Source organism: Fulmarus glacialis, unplaced genomic scaffold (assembly GCF_000690835.1).
Source record: "Fulmarus glacialis isolate BGI_N327 unplaced genomic scaffold, ASM69083v1 scaffold42446, whole genome shotgun sequence".
Classification (NCBI taxonomy): Eukaryota; Metazoa; Chordata; class Aves; order Procellariiformes; family Procellariidae; genus Fulmarus; species Fulmarus glacialis.
Window position 1 is genome coordinate 1 of NW_009220771.1, and position 21,256 is coordinate 21,256.

The following is a 21,256-nucleotide window of genomic DNA, read 5'->3' on the forward strand; positions in this document are numbered from 1 at the left end:
CCCACCTTCCTTCTAAGATGTTTTCTTAACTTGCTTGAGTCTCAAAGCCTGTCTCCTGCTTCTCTTGAACAGCTGGAATGGCTCTAGACTGAATGAACAGACACGGAGCAAGACTGGGCTGGACCCTGGGAGGATCTCAACCTCCAGGAGGAGCAACCTGGCTGTCTAACCTGCGATGCTGGGAGCTAGGGAGATTTAACACCACTGCAGATGGCTGCCTGCAGCCTGGCACTAGGACTGTGGCTCCTGCTGCTGCTCCCGGATATCCAGACAGCCCCGCAGGTAAGTTAGGGTGGCACCAGGATCCTACAGCCCCTCAGGATGCAGGAGCCTGGAGAGGTCTGGGGGCACCCTGAGCTGCAGGGCTATCCTGCCCGTAGGCTGGGTGCCAAGTAGTTGGCATCCACAGAAACAGGCTTTTTGCAACACAGGGTGATAAAGGTATAAAGCAGAGCTGTCAGGAGATAAAGGTAGGAAGCAGAGCAGCCAGGAGACTTTGCCCTCTCTGGGAACTTTGCAGGCAGGAGCAGGGGATATGAGCTATAATCTATATCTTTTTGTTGGCATTCCTAGTGTTACTGCACCTCCAGTCACATCACAGCTAGGGAATGAGGAAAGATTTGATAGGGGTGGGGGACTGTTCTCATTTGTTTGGGCGAGTGGCTTTTATTTTTACCTGGATGGCCAGGTGCTCTGTGACAGGCACATTCCTTGCAGAGCTTGGTTTAGAGGGCTTCTGCTCACCCTGCTGATGTGAGTCAGGGCTGCCAAATTGAAAGGTGAAAAGGCAAACAAAACAACAATATACCTTCCTTTTTACAACTGCCCACCCCTTTGACACTGACTTCCTCACGAATGGGCTATTATTTCTGTGTCAAATTGACTTAAAATAGACATAGCCCACTAGTTGCACTCAGCTGATGCTGTAGATGCAAGCTAGCTCCCTGCTCAGACCGTATCGTCTCTTGTGGGTTTGCTCCCCTCCTCCCTAGTGGATCACGTGGCAGCGAGCCCTCAGCACCTGGCATAAATCCAGGTAATTTCCCTGGCTGACACTTATGCACACACATAAAAAAAAAAAAAAGTCAGTCACAGAGGCTCTTTGCACAGGTAAAGTCAAGTAGGCGAGTAATTGCACACTGTGTTGGATCCTAAAATTGGCCGTTTTCCCTTGCAGTGGAAATATGAGCATATATTAACCTAAGGCACTTGGCTGTACATTGTCACTGAATGATACAGCACATCACTTGGGCTGTCTGGAGAGTTTTTTACAAGAAACTGGCTCCGATTAGATCTTTGAAAATAACCAAGTCCTGCATCCTCTTCATAGACATTTGAAAAAGATCCTCCTGGCTCTTTTGGTAAGAGTAGGAGTTTGCCCTTGTGTCTTTAGTTGTAAATTCCCCTCCCACATTACAAGTTTGCTCTACTTTGCCGTGGTTATCTGTCCTGCCCCTGTCTCCTTCCTGAAATGTCGAAGGATCACTGTTCCTTCACTGGAATCTGTAGTCCTTACTCACCTGAGGAATACTTACGAGAGCATTCAGATAAGCTTGTCTGGTCTGCTGAATGCAAACTGCTTTAGGACAAAGGCAGTAGAAAAAAAGAATGTATTTTTGCTATGTGACATCACTTTTGGTGTTTTGTTCACAAAATGAAAGGGGCAGAGAGAAAATTTGGGTTTTCTGATACTCATTGTCAACACTCAGACTCACTGCAAAATCATCAGTTACCTGCAATAAATATGTAGATCTTGCTGGGATGAGTAACTGGCTTTTCACTGTCTTTCCGTATTGCCTCTATCACAGCAACAGTTGCTTTTACTGCTAGTGGAGTACAAGTGATGCTGTTTAATGTGAGCAAGTCACAGCTTATTGGTCATATTTTAAACCATATTCCACCTCACTTGAGTCCACAGTTTGTGTTTTGTTTGTTTTAATATTCGGTTAACTCTCACTTGTTAATAATGTCTTTACTATCAAGCAGATGAAGCTTGACTACTTGAGTCTTAGATTATCAGTGTCTTTTGTACTGTCAGAATTTGGATAGAAGCTTGAAAGGGAGTCAACTGTTCTGCTGCAGTATTAGTCAGTTCTAGAATAGCCAATGCTGGTAGAAGATTTTTTTTTTTACCGTAATATGTTTTCTTCCTGCCTTACAGCTCATTTGTAGCAAGCCGATTTCTTACTCTGCCTCACCATCACTTTTTCTCTATGAGCTCAAAAGGCCATAAATAAATGAGTCAAACCTTGTCCTGACTGAATTGCAGAGTAGCCCACTGAATTCAGCACCATCTTTACACTTCCCATTATTTAAATTGGAATGGCAAAGGTGTTTGTAGGAAAGTGAGAAGAGCTACAAAAAAAAAGCGTATTTTCTAAAACAAATTCTCAAAAGCAAGCACTGAAAAACCCAAATGCTTTGTATCAAATATGTTTGCTTTATTTAATTGGGCCTTGATCTGCAACGCTTTAAAAAAAAAAAAAAAGTAGTTGGCCTGATAGGCCAATGAAAGCACTAAGCCAAGGGATCCCTGGCTGTCCTGTTCCAGAGCAGTCCAAACAGGATAGGAATTATGGTCTTTTCTTTCACAAGACGTATTCCAGCTCTTACTAAATCAAAAACCTTGAAGCGCATGCAGGAAAAGATTAGTGAAATTCAGTCTCTGTCTCCCTCCAGTTGAACAATACACTGAATCCGATTTAAGAACTCCTCGTATTAGAGCAAAACCAGACACAAATTACTAGCCTGATATAGACTCATGGCTTGTTCAAATTTATTCAAAAAATGTGGACAGATTAACTTTGTAGTGGCAGGCTTTCTGCTACATGGCGATTGTTTACTACACCAGCTTACCTGCTTAGTTTAAATATTTACTTGTTCCTTTAGAGCTGGCATAAAGCAGCATTAACTCTGCATTGTGTCCTCATGTCCAATCCAGATCAAATCAATTCTGGTATAGTATACAGATGCAGAAATAATGTCTGCAAGGTTTCTCGTTACAGCTGTGCCCGTCAGCAGAGACCTGTCACACAAAGGGAGGCCCTGCTCCTGGCTACACAGTGCCACCAACTTTCTTGCATTGAATTTAGTGCAAGTGACTGTGCAGCCACAGCGTGAGTTGTTTCAGTGCAGTAACCCCCTGAAAACCAACTTCACAAATTCAGAAAGCAGAATTTTCAGTCAAATGAACTCCTAGAACTGATTGGTCCTCTGGAAACACAGTTGCTCTGTCTTAAACAATCAAGGAGTTAGAGGGGAAAGAGAATGTGGGTACAGGCAAGAGAGGGGAAGTGGGATTGCACCCTTGGATGGCAAAGAGCCACAGGATTAGCATAGCTGCAATAGATACATATTCCCACTTTGCTAATCCATTCTTGGTACAGACCCATCCATTCAGTTTCCTCAAAATCAGTGGGAAGGACAAAAACCTACTGTCCACCACAGCTGGATTCCTTGCCCCTACCCACCAATACTTTGTGATCTTCCTTGAATTTTAAAGGTTTTTTTTATAATACGTATTAATGAACAGAACTGTAAGTACTAATGGACAATACTATATGTAACTGGGATAAAATTGGTATTTCTTCATTGAGACTGGGTTATCTTTGGAGAGAGGACAGGGAAATGTACATAATCTCCTTATCTTTTCTTCAGGAAACACTAGGAAATGATGCCTTAAAAAGTGAAATTGTGCTAGAATTTTGAATTTCCCTGGCAGAACCTGAGTTCTGTTTCTGTCTGTCTTGAGATTCGGACAAGAGTGGATAAGGAGGAGGGACAGTCAAAAGCTGAAAGAGAAAAATACTTTGAATGTTAATTAAACAGGATTTTGAGGTTACTGCATTTTGTTCTGTTCCTTGCAGAAATGAGGAGAGTTTGTTCTGTAAAACTTATTGGAGATTTCCTTGATGAAGCAAAGCCACATGTTAGTTGCTGCTGAGTATGGATTATACCATGCTCTTCAGTGTTTCTAGGCATTCCAGGAAGAAGAGGAGGGAATGGGCAGAAGTGAAAGTTTTTACACACAAATTCTTCCCTACAAAATAACTAGTAAGGGGCAAAAATGATGAAGTGAATCTTCTCTTACTGGCTATTGACAATTTCTGTAAGCATACTGGAGCCAGGAGAAATGGCCAACACTGTGAGTGGAGAATTTCTTATCACTTTCTTTTTTGTGGGCCTCTACACACAGGCGCCATGGAATCAAGCAGGTGAACCTCCCACCCCACCCCAACACTCACAGCTGATGCTTTTTTGTAAGAAGGTGATAGTGTTGAGGTTTTGTAATGTGGGGCTGAAACTTTTTCCTGTCTCCTTTGCTTTATCGCTCCCTTTCATTTCAAGAGCTATTTATGAGCAACTAGGACCTGCTAAGTCAAACCTTAACCTTCAGCTTCTACCTAACAAGGAGTCTTAATTTAAATAAACTGGTTTTGGTCTGGAAAAATGAGTTTTATTAGTGGTATTCACACAGTCCTGAGTCAAAGTAATTAAGTTTCTTTTTTTTTCTGAGACAGGGTTAAATTGCCACTGTCATCCTAGAACGTATTAAAAAAGGATTCTTTGACTTCATTCTAACAAATGGGATAGTGGTCCAAGGCAGAAGGCTTTCACTATTTTGTAGTTAAACCTTATGTGTCTTGTTCAATATTTTGTAATGCTTGGTTTTGTCCAAGTGCTCACAACCAGAAATATATTAGAAATGTCTTAATACTGAGATTTTTGTTGGCAATGAGAGCAGTAAGAGCACATATGCTTTTCCTTCCTGCTGTGGTGTTCTTGAGCCCTCATATGATAAAGTACCACTTTTTACGTGAATTTTTCCCTTTTCTCCTCACTCTCCTTGTGATTCTCTCCATTCTTTTAGGTGATACCTGTTCTGATTAAGGCTTGACAAGAGGGACATTTTCTTTAAAAGTTTCCACTGTTGGCTACCATTATCTCAGTCACAATACCAGAAACCCAATACATAGCAGGCTCCCACAGTTGCAGCCGTTGGTAATGCAGCTCAAAGCAGGTCTACGCAGCTCAAACCAGTATGTATGTGTGCTGGGTAGATCAATGCTGCCACTGTTAGTGGGAATTTTTCTTAGAATTTCCCTCATCTAGACAGGATCATTCTGTGCTGTCACCAGATTCCTTTGTAGCCATAGCGTTAGAAGACAGTTAGCTTTTCCCCTGCCTGTTTTGATTACAAACAGCATGTGATGTCCTCCTGAACAAACTGCTTACCCAAGTTTTTGAGTGGAAACTGAAAAAGCTAGGGAGAATGTAAACTGTAAGTTCTGCTGTAGCAGACTGACCTATCCTGATAGCAGTTGTCCTCCCCTTAGCAATTGAGCTGTGAATGCTGGCAGGATAAGAAGTGTTTACAGCACCATTGGCAACAGTTGGACAAGATTTGGTAAAAGCAAGCAAACCTAAAGTTGAGGACCCAGTGGGACTGGAGGGACAGTATGTCCTGTATGCCCTTACAGAGCCTATCTGGGGTTCCCTGGTGCTACGAACACAAAAATACCCATAATTGTAGATAGATGTTGGACCCAGTATAGTGAGGACTTTAAAGTAACACATCTAAGGCTGAGCAATGATAGAGCCAGGAAGGGAACCACCAACCTTGAACATTAAGCTACAGGACCTTTTCCTGCCCTCAGCCTTGTGGTGGCCTCACTCTCATGTTGCTGTGGGTTTATACAGAGTTGAGCCTGGAGGTCCAAGCTCAGTACTAGACTACTCAGACAACAGGAGTTCACCCAAGTCATTTTGATATTTACCAGATGAGGATTAGAAATCCAGTTTGTGTTCCAGCTGCAGTTTGTAGTAGGCTTACCACTATATGGAAATGGTAAGTTGCTATTGAAAATAGACATGTTGGTTCAACGGCCTTAATTTCGGAGAAGTTATGCACATATGTTGCTTCCATGATTCTGTGGAAATCTAATGCTTTTTTTGGCCAAGCCACTGAAATATTTTTTGCTTTTTAACTATTGGTTAATCAGCATTAAAATGTTTCGTAACTCCGGCACCCAGCTGTTATTCTGTCCAGGAACAGCAAGACAAATATGCGTTAAGTATTTTGCAGTCCCTACAAATTTGGATGGATTTGATGGTTGATGTCTAGATTTCTGCTGTTAAAAAGGAGTAGCCAACAGCTGAGGAACAAAAAAACCCAAATGCGTCAGTCATATCACTTGGAGTCTTCTGGCACACAGAGATCGAAGATGATGGTCAAATCAAGAAAATGCATAAGGTATCTTTCCAGAAGCATTGAGTCGTGAAGGGAGTGGGACTGGAAAATACAAAATCTAGAATTCCCTGTGTTTCTCAGGGAATAGTTTCCAGTGATCTCTTCCTAATGAGAAATACTGAGCTCATTAAAATGAAAGATCAAACAAGCCAATATTTTATTGCAAATTTGCACTGTAATTTCCCTAATTGTAGATGAGATGTCAGAGGTGGTATTTTACATGTGGGAAGAGTAGTTACAGGTGGTGAAACTGAGGTAATTCACATTCAGTAGTTGAGTGGGTAAATTACCTCAGTTCAGGCCTATTGCCGCCCACTAATAATGCACATTTTTGTTCCCTTTTCACTTCGTATCTTTGGTTTGTTATCTTTTGTTTTAGTTTACTTATTACCCTGATATTCATTACACATTATTACCCTGATATTCATTACACATAGACAGAAAAATGAAAATTACGTTATCCTTGTATGGCTGACTTTCCTTCACCCTTTTCCCAAAAGTAGCCTAATCAAACCTCTGCAGCAAATGAGTTGGCACCATCATTTTACGGAAGACTTAAAACATTTTAAGACCTTGGCCCTTCACCTCTGCCATTTCTTCAAGGCATATTCTTTGCTGTTAGGCACCAATTCGTCTTACTCCCCCAAAAACTCATGGAAGTTTTGGTGGGTTCTTAGTGCAAGATTTTTTTTTTCCAGATGCATGAAAACTTGAAATTTAGCTTACAAAACACCTTGCATAAGTTAAGCAGCAGAGCCCATATAATTTTTAGTGACACTTGCCTTTCCACACTGCCAGTTTTGCGTATGTAATTTATTTTGAGCTTTTAAGCCTGAAGTGCTAGAGGTATGGGGGGTTGGTTTATACTCAGGTCCTTACCTTAAAGTATGCTGTCTACAAAGGGACAACTTTTCTGCTTAATTTAAGAGCAGAACTTTTCATCATTGCATTGCTGTTACAGGTCACATTAGGAATCAAACAACTTTAGGATCTAAAGGGAAAAAAATTACAAGAATGGGGAGATGATGACTGATGCTGAGCATTGATATGTACATTATTTATCTGAAAGGATCCATAATAAGTTTCATACTCATGAAAAGCCTCTACTGAACAGATGGCAACTCTTAAAGACATTTTGCAGGTATTAGAAGTGGTGGGGTTTTCAGAAAGTGGTTTCTCAGCCATAGAAATTGTGTCATGATTTGTTAAAATGATTTCTTTCTACAGCGGAGCACCTTGGGCTTGGCTCAGTGAACAGTAAAGGTGGCTACAAAGCTGTGCTCGTAACTGGATACTTGTAAGCAGCATTTGTTGTGAAGCTGCAGATGTCAGGTATTATGTAGCTGGCTGTAGTATATAGCTGCCCTCTTGTGGAAAGGAAAAAAAAACGTTGAGTACTCTCTTTCATATGTATATTTCCATAATTTGTGTAGTATGTATGCATAGTTCATGCAGTAATTTATCACAGTACTAGCATCAGGTCAAATTCATAATCAGAATTTGCATTTCTGTAACTAAGAGCAGAATCTCATCCTGAACTCCTGATTTCAATATTTTAGACAAGGTAACTTTTTAAAAAGCAGCCCTTCCCTCACACTTTTACACAGACACTATTCCTTTATTTAAACCCCAAAAGAGACAATTAAATAAGCTGTAAGCTTATGTGCTGCATAAATCGTTCAAGAATCTTGTTCCCACCCCAATTTAAAATTTAACATCATTTGCAGCCAGAGTTGGTTGCCCAGGAGAACCAGGAAGAGAAGATCAGGTTTTTGTGGTGACTTCCCATAGCTCTTATAGAGAAACTAATCGAGGATGACTTAGCTATAGACAGGATACTGCTGTTTCTTAAATTTTCTTCATAAAATTAGTTAATTCACTTCATATCGCTGAAGTAACTCCTCAATGACCCTTTGTCTAGTGACTGGTCTCGTTGTCTCATTTCCTGGTATTCAATTTAGTCTCAGAGTGGCTGGCTAACCAGGGTTCTTCTCCACGCAGATGCAAGGAGATTCCACTTCCTTTTCCTACAGTCCAGGGCTTCCTCTTCAGAAAAGAAAAATACAGGGTGCACATTTGTAAACTTGATTTGAGTCAGGCTGAGCAAGCAGACATCTGCTATTTCCTTTACACAATAAGCTAGAAAAAATGCTTTGTAGGGAGGCTGTGTGGCCCAGTGGTTAATGCAGAAATGTGTCAGGCAGGATTTCTCGGTTCTGTTACTGGAGCTCGATGAAATTTAATGGTTTCAATATGTTTCTATTTCTTGTCCTTTTGTTAATTTCCTCCTTGACTGAAAGTTCCTGTTTTCTGATGTAACCTCGGGCAAGTTAAATAACTTCTGTGTTCTATGGTCCTGCTGTGAAAAGAACTGCACATTAAACAGGAGAATACGGCTGTGAAATTAGGTAGTAAGATTCTGCACTGCCTACAAAGGCAGTAGGAGACAGTAGGTATTATTTCAAAGGCCAATGGGAAATTCATCTGCAGAAAGTGAGATGTGGGTTTTCTGAAATATTTAACTGCTCTACCATTATCATGTGGGAAAATCTGTGGGGAATCTGCTGATTGAGTCTTTACAAAAATTTGCCATTTATACTTTCTAGCAAATACTGAAAATGAAATTCAGATAACAACATTTTTAGGGGATTATTAAGGGAGATGCCAAATTCAAAAATCAGATTTTCTCATCAGAAAACTTGTAGCACTGTAATTTCCCAAAGCATATAGTTGCCCTGCCATACAAAAATGAAGTCTTATTATATGCTTTTTGGTACAAGTCATAGCCATGTCTAATTTTCTAAGGTAATATTAGAACTATTGTGTGTGGGTTTTTTAACTAAACAAGTATCAGTTATGTAGTCAAACCAAAGGTTGTTCCTGAAAACCTTCACTCACAATAGAAGTGGGATTAGTTATTTGAATAAGGGCTTCATTGTGTGAGTATTTGCAGCATTCTTTTCAAGGCAAAAACCTCTCGTTCTCAGTGTAGCATTTGTCCCTAAATGATAAGTAAAGCAATTTATTGGTTTATAATAAACACATCTTTGGGTCACTGAATTCAAGCATTATGACTGCATAAATAACTGAACAGAAAGACTTGTTTGCTGCAAACAAGAATTATCTTTGTGGATTACAGCCAATCTAGCTAGATTTAGATTATGCTGACTATGACACCACCTCTTATTCCAGTGCACACAGAGCTGGAAATCTGTTACAGATGTTAGGGATTCTTAATTCTTATCTCAAATTAACATGGGATCATTTCAGGACAGCGATTTTTAGCCTTTTTTTTATTTGCTAACTGCTACAAGATTTCTAAAGGAGATGCAGACTAATAGACAAGCTTTTCTTAGTGATCTTAGTGATCCTGCAGCTAGGTTTCAAAGGGTGTTTGGAGCATTGGCTGAAAAACGTTTTTGTAGGGCAGCTCACAAGGAGTTAGTTTCTGAGCGCTGAAATGCTGGATACAGAGGTTGGGCTACAGTATTCCATTCCTATGTTTAAATGACTTTCAGATAAAAGAGCCTGCTGAGTAAAGATACATATTGAATTAATGTTAAGTACACTGAATATTACAATCTTTGCTTAAGCATATGGGCAACAGTAATTTAGTTGCTTTGGGGATACTTGAACTTTAAAAAAGCTGTACGCTTTTCCTTACCATCTGCAACTACCATCACTTGAAACAAATACTGGGATCTGCTCTAATACAGAACTGTTTTCTAATTGTGTCTTTTGTCTGTTCCAATTTCTAGACATCATTAACCCCATCTCATTCCTGTGATACACTTGAGAATTGGTTCTATGATGAAACTTCACGAAGCTGCTGTTACCAGTGTCCCTCAGGTCAGTATGTTTATAATTCAGTCAAATTAACATGGAGCCTTTCTTGCAGAGATAGTAGGAACCATCTATATCTGCAGAATTGCATTTTGTCCTGAAGAAAAGTGCAATTTCATGAACCACTATCTAGTGTGGATCCAAATGTGAACTTGTTCTCCACTGCCCTGCTCCTCTTCAGCCTGCATGCAAACAATCTGTAAATTGCAAACAAGATAACTTGCTAGGATTTTTTATGTCTTTTTTATCAGTTGACTTGACACTCTGAAGTAGCTAGAAGCGGGCAGGTCTAAGAATTCATTTCAACTTGCCTCAGGGTGTGAAATAGCGCAGTGAAATTAGGCTAAACAAGTTTCTGATCAGAGACAAAAAATATAAAATGAAGGTGTGGAAAATCTGTCGTTATCCTCATAGTCAAAACAATTTAGAAAGTGTCTCACATGAGAAAGGGAACAGCCCTTTGTCAGGGGACACAGTGAGCTTTGCCGGAAGCTAGTTGTGACTCAGAGGCATATGAGGTCAGAAGCAGGAAACACCTTGGTGACACGAGTTCTGGAAATGTCTGAAACTCCCCCTATTGGCCAAAAAACCCCTCAGTGGGTGGGGCATTTTATGGTACTTCACCATCATCAAGCTCTTCTTATAGAAATGTTTTCTTTTTCTTTTTTTCTTTTTTGAAAGGAAATTTTTGACATTTATTTGTGTTCCAATAATAAATGGGGGTTTAGCACTTGATTGCTAGCATTTGCATGCAGTTACATTGGGGTTCCCACTGGGACATCTTGTACTGCTGGCCACACCACTAGAATCGTTCAGAAGTTGTATAAGTAAACAAGACCAAGAGATGGAGAAACTGGTCCCACAAAAGAAGAAAAGGGGCGGGGATCTGACTCTAAGCCAGTCCCAAGAAAAGCTCTCTTCTCCTTCAAAACCATACTTTGCAAAAGTTCCCATAATGACAGATGTTATAGTGAGGTCTTGTGAAAAGCAGAGATCTGATTTACATCTGGCTGTAATGAGCCACCAGTCCCAGTCATTTCACCTCTGCTTATTCTTGGAACTCATTTTGTTGCCACATCCTCATGTCAGTCTTGGACATCTTTTCACGTTCTCTGGGGCCTCCTTCACAACAGAAACTCATAAGAATCCTTTTTCATTTTAATCTTCCACTACTCCTTCAAGCAATAACCTGTTCATATCTGCTACTAACTCAACTGCTCACTGCAAGGAAAGAGAAGCTTTTCTAAAATTCCATTTAATCAAAGTGGAGCATCTCAAACTCTTGATATGCAGCCTGGCTTTACTTTCCTTGGTGTCCCAGCCCACAGATGTACAGCTTTCAATCTGAGCACACTGGCCCACGTGCAAGCCATCCTCTGTTTCGAAGTTAATTTCAAGTTCAATTTCAAGATAAACTTCAAACCAAACCTCAAAAGAGCATTCTAATCAATTTCTGTAGTTGCCACATCTCTTCTCATGTACTTAATTCTTGTGCAGGTAAAATGAGGCTTCATACCTGGGATACGAGAAGAATATTTTCCCTCCTGTCAAGGGGAGGAACAGAGACTTTCATGGCAAATAACAGTATATGCTAGAACAGCTCATGTTATGCAGAAGTTGGTATTCCACATCACTTCTGTTTATTCTGTTTATGGTTTTTTACCTTTTTTGTTTGGTTGTTTTTTTTATTATTTTGTTTTAGACTCTAAATCAGCTATCTAGCTCCACAAGATAGTGCTCCAGTCAACACTCAAGATAATTTCCCACCCACAGTTAACAGCAAATCCTCAAGAGTGAACGAATGCACATTCTCACAAAAGAAAAACACTTATTTCATCTACTTACCTTCAGTACGTTTTTCCACACAGGTGATTGCAGCTGGTATTCCTACTGCTCAGTCTTTTATCTGGTTCTTGGGCTGTGAACACAATCAGTGGAGAACAGCACCAGAAGACACTGTTAGGCAAGCTTCAGAGCTACTGCACCTGGGGCACACATCCCCCAAGGGAGGGACCCATGCGTACAGGAAATCTCAAATAACTGAAGTTAAAGCTTTTGGGTCGTTGGGGGAGGAAGGGGAAAATGACACACATGTGCAGGTACACATGTGCAGCTTGAGTGCTGAGATTCTGCAATCAGCCCCCACCTTGAAAAGAACAGTCTCAGACAAGTAGTTTTGAGGAGGTGGGAGTGATGTGGTTCAGTCTTGTCTGGTGGTATTTAGTGGGCCAAATATAGCACAGCTCTTTTTACCTGCACTCCTACATCGTGCTTGCCAAAATGCATAGTAGGCAAGTTATTTCCCTGCCAGGTTCCCCCTCCCTGTGGTTAACTCTTTGTGATTGGGTGATGCAGGCTGGATGCTGAAACTGGGATTCGTTTCCCTCCTGTTTTCCACCTGTGAAACATTCAACTCTTCCCATCTTTATGTTGCTGCTTTAGCTTTTCCTTTTGCTTCTGCAACTGCCGCTGTTCCTTATCCTCTGGTAGTTATTTCTACCTCCTGGCAAGGCCACAAGTTCATCACATGTGACCACTGTGCCTTCTAATTTCTTTGGCACTATGGCCAGTGGTAGAATACCTCATCTGTTGCTTCAGGAGCTGAAACATTAGGAATACTTCTGTCCCAGCCTTTCCCATACTCCTAGCTGGTTATTCTACCTAGCTTGCCAGGCAGATGCTTTTAAAAGCTAGTCACTAGAAAATGATTACCAGACATAAACATAGAGTCATGGAATAGCTTAAGTTTGGCAAAGACCTCCAGAGGTCATCTAATTCAGCCAGCTACTGAACTTCATGCATACTGCATATACACAGAAGATCTGTGAGATCCAGGGTGGTGTGCTTGCAAGCTGAGCGATGAGTCCAAGTGAGTTGGAAGTGTTGAGCAGAGAAAGTGTACAGTATATACATCCAGCATCAGAAAGACATACATATGTAATTTGATTTGTTTAAAGGAAAACAAATGGAAAATTAAACCATCTCACAACTGTCAAGGCAACTGTAGAACTAGCACGACTGCTCAGAAAGCAACCTACTGCAAACCTGCTAGGGGTATACAGGGCACAGCTCAAGAAGTACCATCTTGTAACCACCCATTCTGAACATGGGAGATGGGGTTGTCCCTGCATGAATTCATGTGCACCTAGGCGATTCTGGCAACTTTTGAAAGGAAAAGTGATGCCTTAGGTAGCAAAATATCAGGACTCGGTTGCTATAGTCAAGAAGAAAACATGAAAAACAATTGCCTGGGAACGTAGTAATGGCAGGACAATATTGCCCTCACTGCAGACTTGGTGGTCTTTTCTAACTGTCAGCAAATGACTTGCCATGTGCCCATTCTGCAGCAATCCATACCGACTGCGGTAATACCATGCACAGCGTTGCTGTAACAGGACAGCTTGATCCCTTCACACTTGAACGGGAAAGGCAAAAATGTGCTAGAGAAGCCAAATGACAGGTACAAAGAGAAGACTGTGGTAGTGTGTCTAACAGGTAAACGAGCATACGAGCATACTTCAGGATGGTTGTCTCCTGTCATTCTGAACAGGTACCCTGCATATTTTGTTTTTCTTTTTCCAGGCTATGTTAAAAAGAAAGCATGTCCTAGGGACCCAGATGAAGACTGCATGAGATGTGGACCTGAACAATATGTGAATGAAGAATTCCAAAAGCCACGATGTGACGCTTGTGTATCATGCGCAAAAGGTTTGCTTTCCCTCACACATACTTCACGCTTATATTCTCTACATACCTCATGCTTATATTCTCTCTATGTATTTTATTTACACTTTATTTATATTTTATTCATTTAGAATTTCCAGCAGCCAAATTATCCATCCTTGGTTACTGATTTGAAGAGCAGAATGCTACCTTGCACATAATCAGTATTGCTTCCTGTGTCACTTAGGACTGCCTAAAAATTTTCTCATCCAAAGATATCCAAGCCTGATTTCTGCTTTCTGTCTTATATTACAAGCCCTTGTCTATAGGCTTCTCCAATTATTCATGACTTAAGTTGCCATCGCGAAGAGTGCCAGCAGCCTGTTCTGCTTCCTGAGCCTTTGAACTGATGTTGCTGATCTTTGGCCCCTGCTTTGCGTTTTCCTTGCAAGGTGATCCTTTGTTACTGCATCTGTTTTTTCCCCACAGAATCTGACCTTGTGGAGAAGGAGCCCTGCTCCTTCAATTCTAGCCGCGTGTGTGAGTGCCGGCCAGGCCTGTTCTGTCAAACCCCTGTTCTGAACACCTGCATACGATGCCAGCAGCACACTGTTTGCAAGCCTGGTTTTGGAGTCAAAGTCAGAGGTAAGAATTCCTCCCTGTCTAGCTTACCTTTCCTGATCTTGGCCATAGGCCTGGACCTGATGCGTTTTGGTTGGTCGGTCCTCAGTCATTATTTTTATTCAGGCACCTCAATAAATGATGTTACTTGTGAAGAGTGCCCTTCTGGGACCTTTTCTGATCAAAACTCCAGCACCGACATCTGCAAGCCCCACACGAAGTAAGTCCATAGTTCTTTAGAGTGACTAACTAATTAAAGTTCATAAAGGATGAAAAGGGACACCTGTCACTTCTGATGCAAAGTATACAAATTTATCTTAGAGGCAATGGGATAGCTTTGAGCCTATGTGCAGAGTTTAGAAGGCCTGGAGGAAGGAAGGAATCCCTATTGCCTCATTTTTAGTTTGCTAAGTATGGTGGAATTATAGACGCGTGTGAGTATCAGGTTTGCATCTAGGTCAAGAACTAATGCCACAGGGGTGAGAAGAAGGTTAATGACTTTTTCACTGAAAGCAATAAATGCAGGTGGTACAAAAATGACCAAAGGGATGTTTGCCATGTTGAAAAACTCTTGTCTTGTACCATGGCAGTTTCCTGTCGCGCTGATACCCTGTTCTCTTTCATTCCCTAGCTGTGCTGAGTTAAACAAAGTAGCACTAAGCGAAGGAAATGCCACACACGATCAGGTTTGCCTGGACCAGTTGCCTACCTACCTCACCCCAAGCACTTTGTCCATGAGATTCAGCAATGAAAGAAATAACTCTGACCTAAGGAGGTTTGAGGGGAACCTGGTGACCATTGCTAGTATCCTTTTACGTGCCACAACAACTGAAAACCCCACTTCAACTCCTGAGGAGAAAGCTCTGGCTGGCACTTTTCCTACCTCAGCCAAGGGGGAGACAACAATGGGAGGTAACAAAGAATAAAGCAATTTACTCTGTCTAGCATGTTTGGTTTGGATATATCTTTGGTAAATGCAATTTTTACGTGGGAGCTTCCTGCCAATCCCCTATGACTTGTGAAATGTCCATGGTTCTATGTCCAAACACAGATGTTCTATGTTCCCCCTCTGCCTTTTCTTAGCCTTTCCTGTACTCCCTTTCCCTTTCTGTGCTGTAGGTCTAGTTCTTTGGGGAGTGGTTCTCTCTGTGATAGTGCTACTTGTGGGCATGCTGTTATTTTGGAAATGGAAGGTTTGTAAGAAGCGGATCCTCATCCTCAAAGGAAAGCGTGAGTTTTTAAAGCTGTAATACATAGCATGCTGTTTGATCTCCAAGTATATGCCGACTGGGAACTCAAATATCCCAAAATTTTGTGGAGGTCCCTGGGGAAGAGAATGTTTACTGCTGCCTGGTGGAGGTGGGCCAGATAAGGGTTCGAGGCAAACCATTCATGCAGCGTGTTGGAGAACGTGAGAGAAAGATTGAAGCAGCTGTGAATTTATGGAGGAAGATGCTACAAGCTGGGTGGGGAAAGGGTAACCAGTGGTTTCTTCTCTCAGTACAGACCCTAATATTAAATGATACCTGAAGTGTTTTGTGAGTATTTGTTAGTTCCTGGGATAGGGTTGGACTTTGAGCATGAGAGGAAGAGTGATTTTTACTGATACTGACTCTCTGTAGCTTTGCCTAGAGTTACATGTGGGGTGTGCCTGCAGAACCACATTCCCTCTTCTATAGACAGCAGGATGTGCATGTTGTACGTTAGTTGTAGACTTGTGGGTGTGGTAAAGCTGTTAGAGCCTATACGCTCCATGATGAGTTTTGCTAAATGAATGGTTTCTTTTACCAGCACATCTGCATTCCGTCGCTTCACACAAACCCGGGCTCACATCTCAAGGTGAGTGACTGATGGACCAGGAATTGTAATCCGTATGTCTAAAGAATAAGTGGATAGTTTTGATATGGAACTGTACTCTGTGGACTTTTAATTCAAAACGTGGGACTTCTCCATCTGAAATACCGCCGACGTGCAGAAGGCTGGCCCCGGCCCCGCTGCCCGTCCTGCGCGGGGGTGGGAGAGGCCGCTAGGTGGCGCTCTTTTCCCGCCGCACCTGAACGGTTGGCCGCCCTGTCAGAGCGGGAGGGCGGTGCTGGGAAAACGCCCGGTTATTTTCTGGGCGCTCAAATGTGGGAGACGTCTTCCAAAAAAAGTGGGTGTTAGCCATAGCAACCTGTACAGATCCCCTAGAGTACAGACATTTTGCCCAATTAACTAATCCCCTCTCAATACTTAGATTTCCATTGACTGATCTATTCTCTTCCGTTGTGTTAGATTCTTCTACTCACCACACATCAGAGCTTTTTCTACTCATTTATTCAGAAATACGATTTAACACCTCTTGTGTGCAGCTTAATTTTCTCAAAATGGAATTTTTGCTTCCTCACTTGCCTTGCACAATAGAAACTGTTACTGTGCAGCATTATAGAGCTGATGCATTGAAAATAAAGGTGGCTGCGTGTTGGGGTCAAATTAAGTAGTAGGCCTGAGCCCGTCTATCTTCATGGTACTGCAGAAGGATGCTGTACACTCTCTCCTTCCCATCTCTCTTCTTTCCCCAGTGTTCCCTTCCTCCATCCTTGCATAAAATCCCATCCCCTTAACATTCGTCTGACCATACGATGAACTGATCCAACTTGTTAATCCAGTAGAAAGTTATTAACATTTTTTAACTTTTTTTTTTAATAAGCCTGTCTTCTGCTTATCTAGAAAGTTTAATCAGTTCATCATTTTATTAGATGAATACCAGTTGTGGTGTGGGGAGAGCAATAGGGATGGCCACAAAGGGCTTTGGGGAGAGCAGGACCTCACAGTCTTGACAGCAACTTGTTGCTGGTTCACCTCAGCCTTGTCACGTAAGTGTGCCCTCAGTGGTAAAGAAAGCATAATGCAGGTGGTTTGGGCAGTAGAGTAGTTTAGGACATGGCTAGGTGATATTTCAGAGCAAATATTAACATTCTTGTGATTGCTGTGAATTTTCTTCTGATAATTTTTCCTCTTTCCATTGCAGGTTCTGATCTAGTGAACAAATGTGCAGTAAGTGTGAACAATATTCCAAAACAGATCACTTTCCATTCCAATGTAAATAATGATATTTTTAAATGTCCTGTTAAAGAGTGCCAGCCTTTTTGTTTGGACTTTTCTCTACAATATGTGATCCTCTAGGTGCAGCTACTAGGACTTGCTACTTTCATGTCTTGAGCTATGTTTAATGTGGTGTTAAATAGTGTGATGCTGCCAGTCTTGCTTGTGAAGGGAGTATTTGGTTTGATCTTATGCCATTCATGTTCCATTCTATGGGACAGGATCCAAAATCACAAGATGAACATGCCTTTTCTACCTTGTGGGAGAACTTTGTCTGTCAGTCCCATTTTATCTTACTGCTCTAGTCACACACAAAGTGGGATTTGTACTCTTCTTCTGTCTTCCTCTTTGTAGGATTTGGCATGACTGTAATACGGGTACACAGTGGGTATTGTTTGTCTGGAAGACTTTCCATCAGGACCAGCTTATGGTTTAACAGTATAGTTTGCAGTGAACAAGACAACTATCGGTCAATACGGTAACAACAGAAAGCAGTTCCTCAGCTGCTGAAATCATCACAGCTCTGTTTGATTCCCCTACTTCCAGTGAAATTATAGCAACTTTCATTCTCTTGAGTCTTCTCAGTTTATTAGGCTTGTTACCTTTAAATGTCCATATCTGCTAAAACACTCTTTAGATTGTTTCTTTTTTTAAAATCAGTTTGCTTTTAAATGTTGTACATCTGCACATGTACAAGATACTACTTATTCTAATAAATCTGGTTGCAATCAGCTATTATAATTTCAGTTTGTCATTGCTAATCCCTGAGTTGTGGAGAGCTTCCACTCTTGCTTTCATTGCGAGTCAGACATGGGTTTTAAACTGCACATTTCAAAATCTTCCTATCTTTGGTTTTTTTCTTTTCCAACCTTGTGGAAACAGAAACAGAGAACCATCTGAACCATCAGAAATTTGTGATGCGGGACCTTTAGCCTCTCTCAGATTCTGGCTCCTCTTTTAAAGGACTGTTTGTAATTAATTCCTCACATAATAGCTAGTCTGAGCTTGTTTCTCCTACCTGAGGTTCTGCTGAGGCAATTCCATTTTGAAGTTCAACCAGTTCAACCTCTGGCTTGTTTTCTTCTTCCATAGGAGCGTGGTAGGTCTTTGCAAAGTCTAAGAGGAAGTTAAACCATATATTTTCAGTTTTGACTGTTTGACTCTCTCACCATATGACTACACATCTGTACAGGTTTGTCCTCTGATACTTATCTCACAACTAAATATGAAAAATATCTTGTGAAAGTTCTTTCTGATCAAATCCCTTAAAATTCTTACCTCCAGCATCTATCTTTCTTACTGATGTTATACCCTTTGCTGAAAAGTGCTACTGAGCCTCAGCCCCCCAGAATGCAGCTGCCACTATATTACAGGATAGCAGACTCTGCAATAGAGCATACAATAATGAGACTTGTGGTAAAAAGGTAAAATGACAAATAGGTGGATTTACAAAGGTTCATCGGCATCTAAATTGCAGACGAGGCAGTGGAATTTACCAAGACATGCAAGCAGGTCCAGGAAACTGGTTTTCAGTGGAAGTGAGGTACATTCGTGCAAATGTCATCGAAAATCTGTGAATTTAGCTTAGAAACGCTATTTTAAAATATGGCCTTAAGTGACGCAGGAACTTTGTTCAAAGAAACACTTTGGAATTTTTCATTCCCTGTGACAGCAGTGCTATGAAGTACATTATGTTATTCTGACTGCCACAGAAGGATTCTGTAGACCTATTGCAATCTTCACAGTGTTGTTTTTACATTTACCCCACTTCTACTCTCCTCTTTGTATTGGCAGAAGATCATACTGACTACTAACAGTGGGCCAGAAGAGAAGGAGTTAATTGACAGAACCCTCCCTTTGGAAACCAACAACAACTTGCTCTGCAGCACAGAAAAATCATATAGTCCTGATCTGAGTCTGACTGACGTGACACAGAGCAATGGAAATGCCCCAGATTGCCCTATCGATTCTCGAGTGAGAGACCACACAAATAATCGAATTGGTGAGTCTTGCTTTTTTTTTTTCTTTCTTGCCTTTTCAATTTTTCAACCATGGGCACATAATGTCATTCTGAGATTATTAGTAAGCTGCAAAGTGTCCAAAGCTTCTAACAGAGATTGGGGCTGAATCGCTAGAACCTTTGACATACAAATTCTGGTATATCTATTCATTCGAATGTAATGCTTTCTTATTTTCACATTTGCCTGAGTCACTTATGAACCTGACAGAAAAACGCTTTGCTCTTCTTCCTCTTTTTCATTCCAGAAGATGTAAATTTGCAGAAGAAATATGAAATCCAAAATATATCAGCTGGAAAATGATGCTGTCACAGTTAATGAGTTGTACTTCATGTGTCTCAAGCTATCATTTTCTTCTCTTGGTTTCACAGTAATAACTTGAAATGTGTCTCCCATACGTTCCCATAAAGTCTTTGACCATGGCACAATGTAGGAGATAAAGTCAGGCAAGGAAGCTTACTCACAGGGGGAGAATTGTTACCTGAGACACAGTCTGCATGAAACATTCTGGCAATGTTTCCAAACCCAATTTTGAGGGCATCTGAAGGGTTTTCTTTGATATTACTAGAGCTGACCTTTCCTTTCTAAATGCCCTTTCTGTTTTTTCTGTGAGTGATGGACTTGGGATGAATGTGATGATTTGACTTACTATACCCAAATATCTCCAAGAAATTGTGAACAATAACCTACAGTGTCTGATCTGCAGCATCCTTCTGAATAAAATGTAGTGGTCCAAGCTGTAGCAAAGGTCTTATTTACCTTTTGTAAAGGAGTAGAGTCAACAAATTGGACACAAGGTTCAAGACTATCCCAGAAAATTTTGTGGTTGATTCTCCACTGGAAAGAAACTCATTTCTTTGCTGGTCCTAAGACCCCAGATAATTACCCAGAATTTCTGTACAGTGCTGATCCTTGCCCAAAGGCTGCTTTTAATGCAGGTATTGTTGCTTCTTGAAATAGCAGGAGCATAAAGCTTGGATTCTCCATATCTGTCTTCCCCAGATCCTGGTTAATTGCTTCTTCTAACAGACCCTTGTGAATATCTTACTGCCTTTTCTAATTTGTCTTTCTCCTGTAGTCATGGCTATAGCGCAGTGGCTTCATCACATGGGAGCTAGATCTACTTGATCTAAAATGCCCAGAGTCCTCTTGACAGTGGTCCAAAACCAGACAGTGGAGGATAAAATGTGCAGGCCTTCTTTATCACTTAATATGTTCAGTGCTCTGATTTCAAAATTAAAAGCACCTTATAAATAAACAATGAAATAGACAACTCATAATGTGTGAATTCCAAAAGCTTTAGTGGATTAGTGAATTCTGTGTTTTCATAGTGGTGGACTTGATCTGCATGCCTCTGATTAAAAAAAGAAGGGGGGCGGGGGAGAAAAACTGAGTACCAAGTAAAAATTTTGCATGAAAAGGAACCATCTCTAGGGTCAGCAGCGATTGTTAACTATGCTCAGCACTATTTTTTTCCTTCCTCAGAAAAAATATACATCATGAAGGCTGACACTGTTATTGTGGGGTCCATTTCAGAAGTGCCTAGTAAGAACTGTGCTCCTAGAGGATGTGAAAGTAATGTTGATGCCCAGGAAAACATGGAAGAGGAACTGGCAATGCACTATCCAGAGCAGGAAACAGAGTCTTTTCCAGGGAATGATGTAATGGTTCCTGTGGAAGAGGAGGGAAAGGAATTTCATCACCCCACCACTGCCACTGAAAAGTGATAACCCACTGAGAAGATGTGTGAATCATAGAATAGGTTGGAAAAGACCTC

The 21,256-nt window shown here is 41.1% G+C and overlaps 1 protein-coding gene across 1 annotated transcript; it reads left to right on the forward strand.

Moving 5' to 3' along the window:
• The first annotated feature begins 210 nt into the window (after positions 1-210).
• Positions 211-21,206, forward strand: TNFRSF8 (tumor necrosis factor receptor superfamily, member 8). The gene is made up of 11 exons (XM_009580876.1): positions 211-282; positions 10,009-10,099; positions 13,676-13,801; positions 14,246-14,401; positions 14,504-14,597; positions 15,009-15,247; positions 15,497-15,607; positions 16,169-16,216; positions 17,388-17,413; positions 19,256-19,463; positions 20,965-21,206. Exons 1-11 carry the CDS (start codon positions 211-213, stop codon positions 21,204-21,206), a joined length of 1,413 nt encoding a protein of 470 aa, XP_009579171.1.
• The last annotated feature ends 50 nt before the right edge of the window (positions 21,207-21,256 follow it).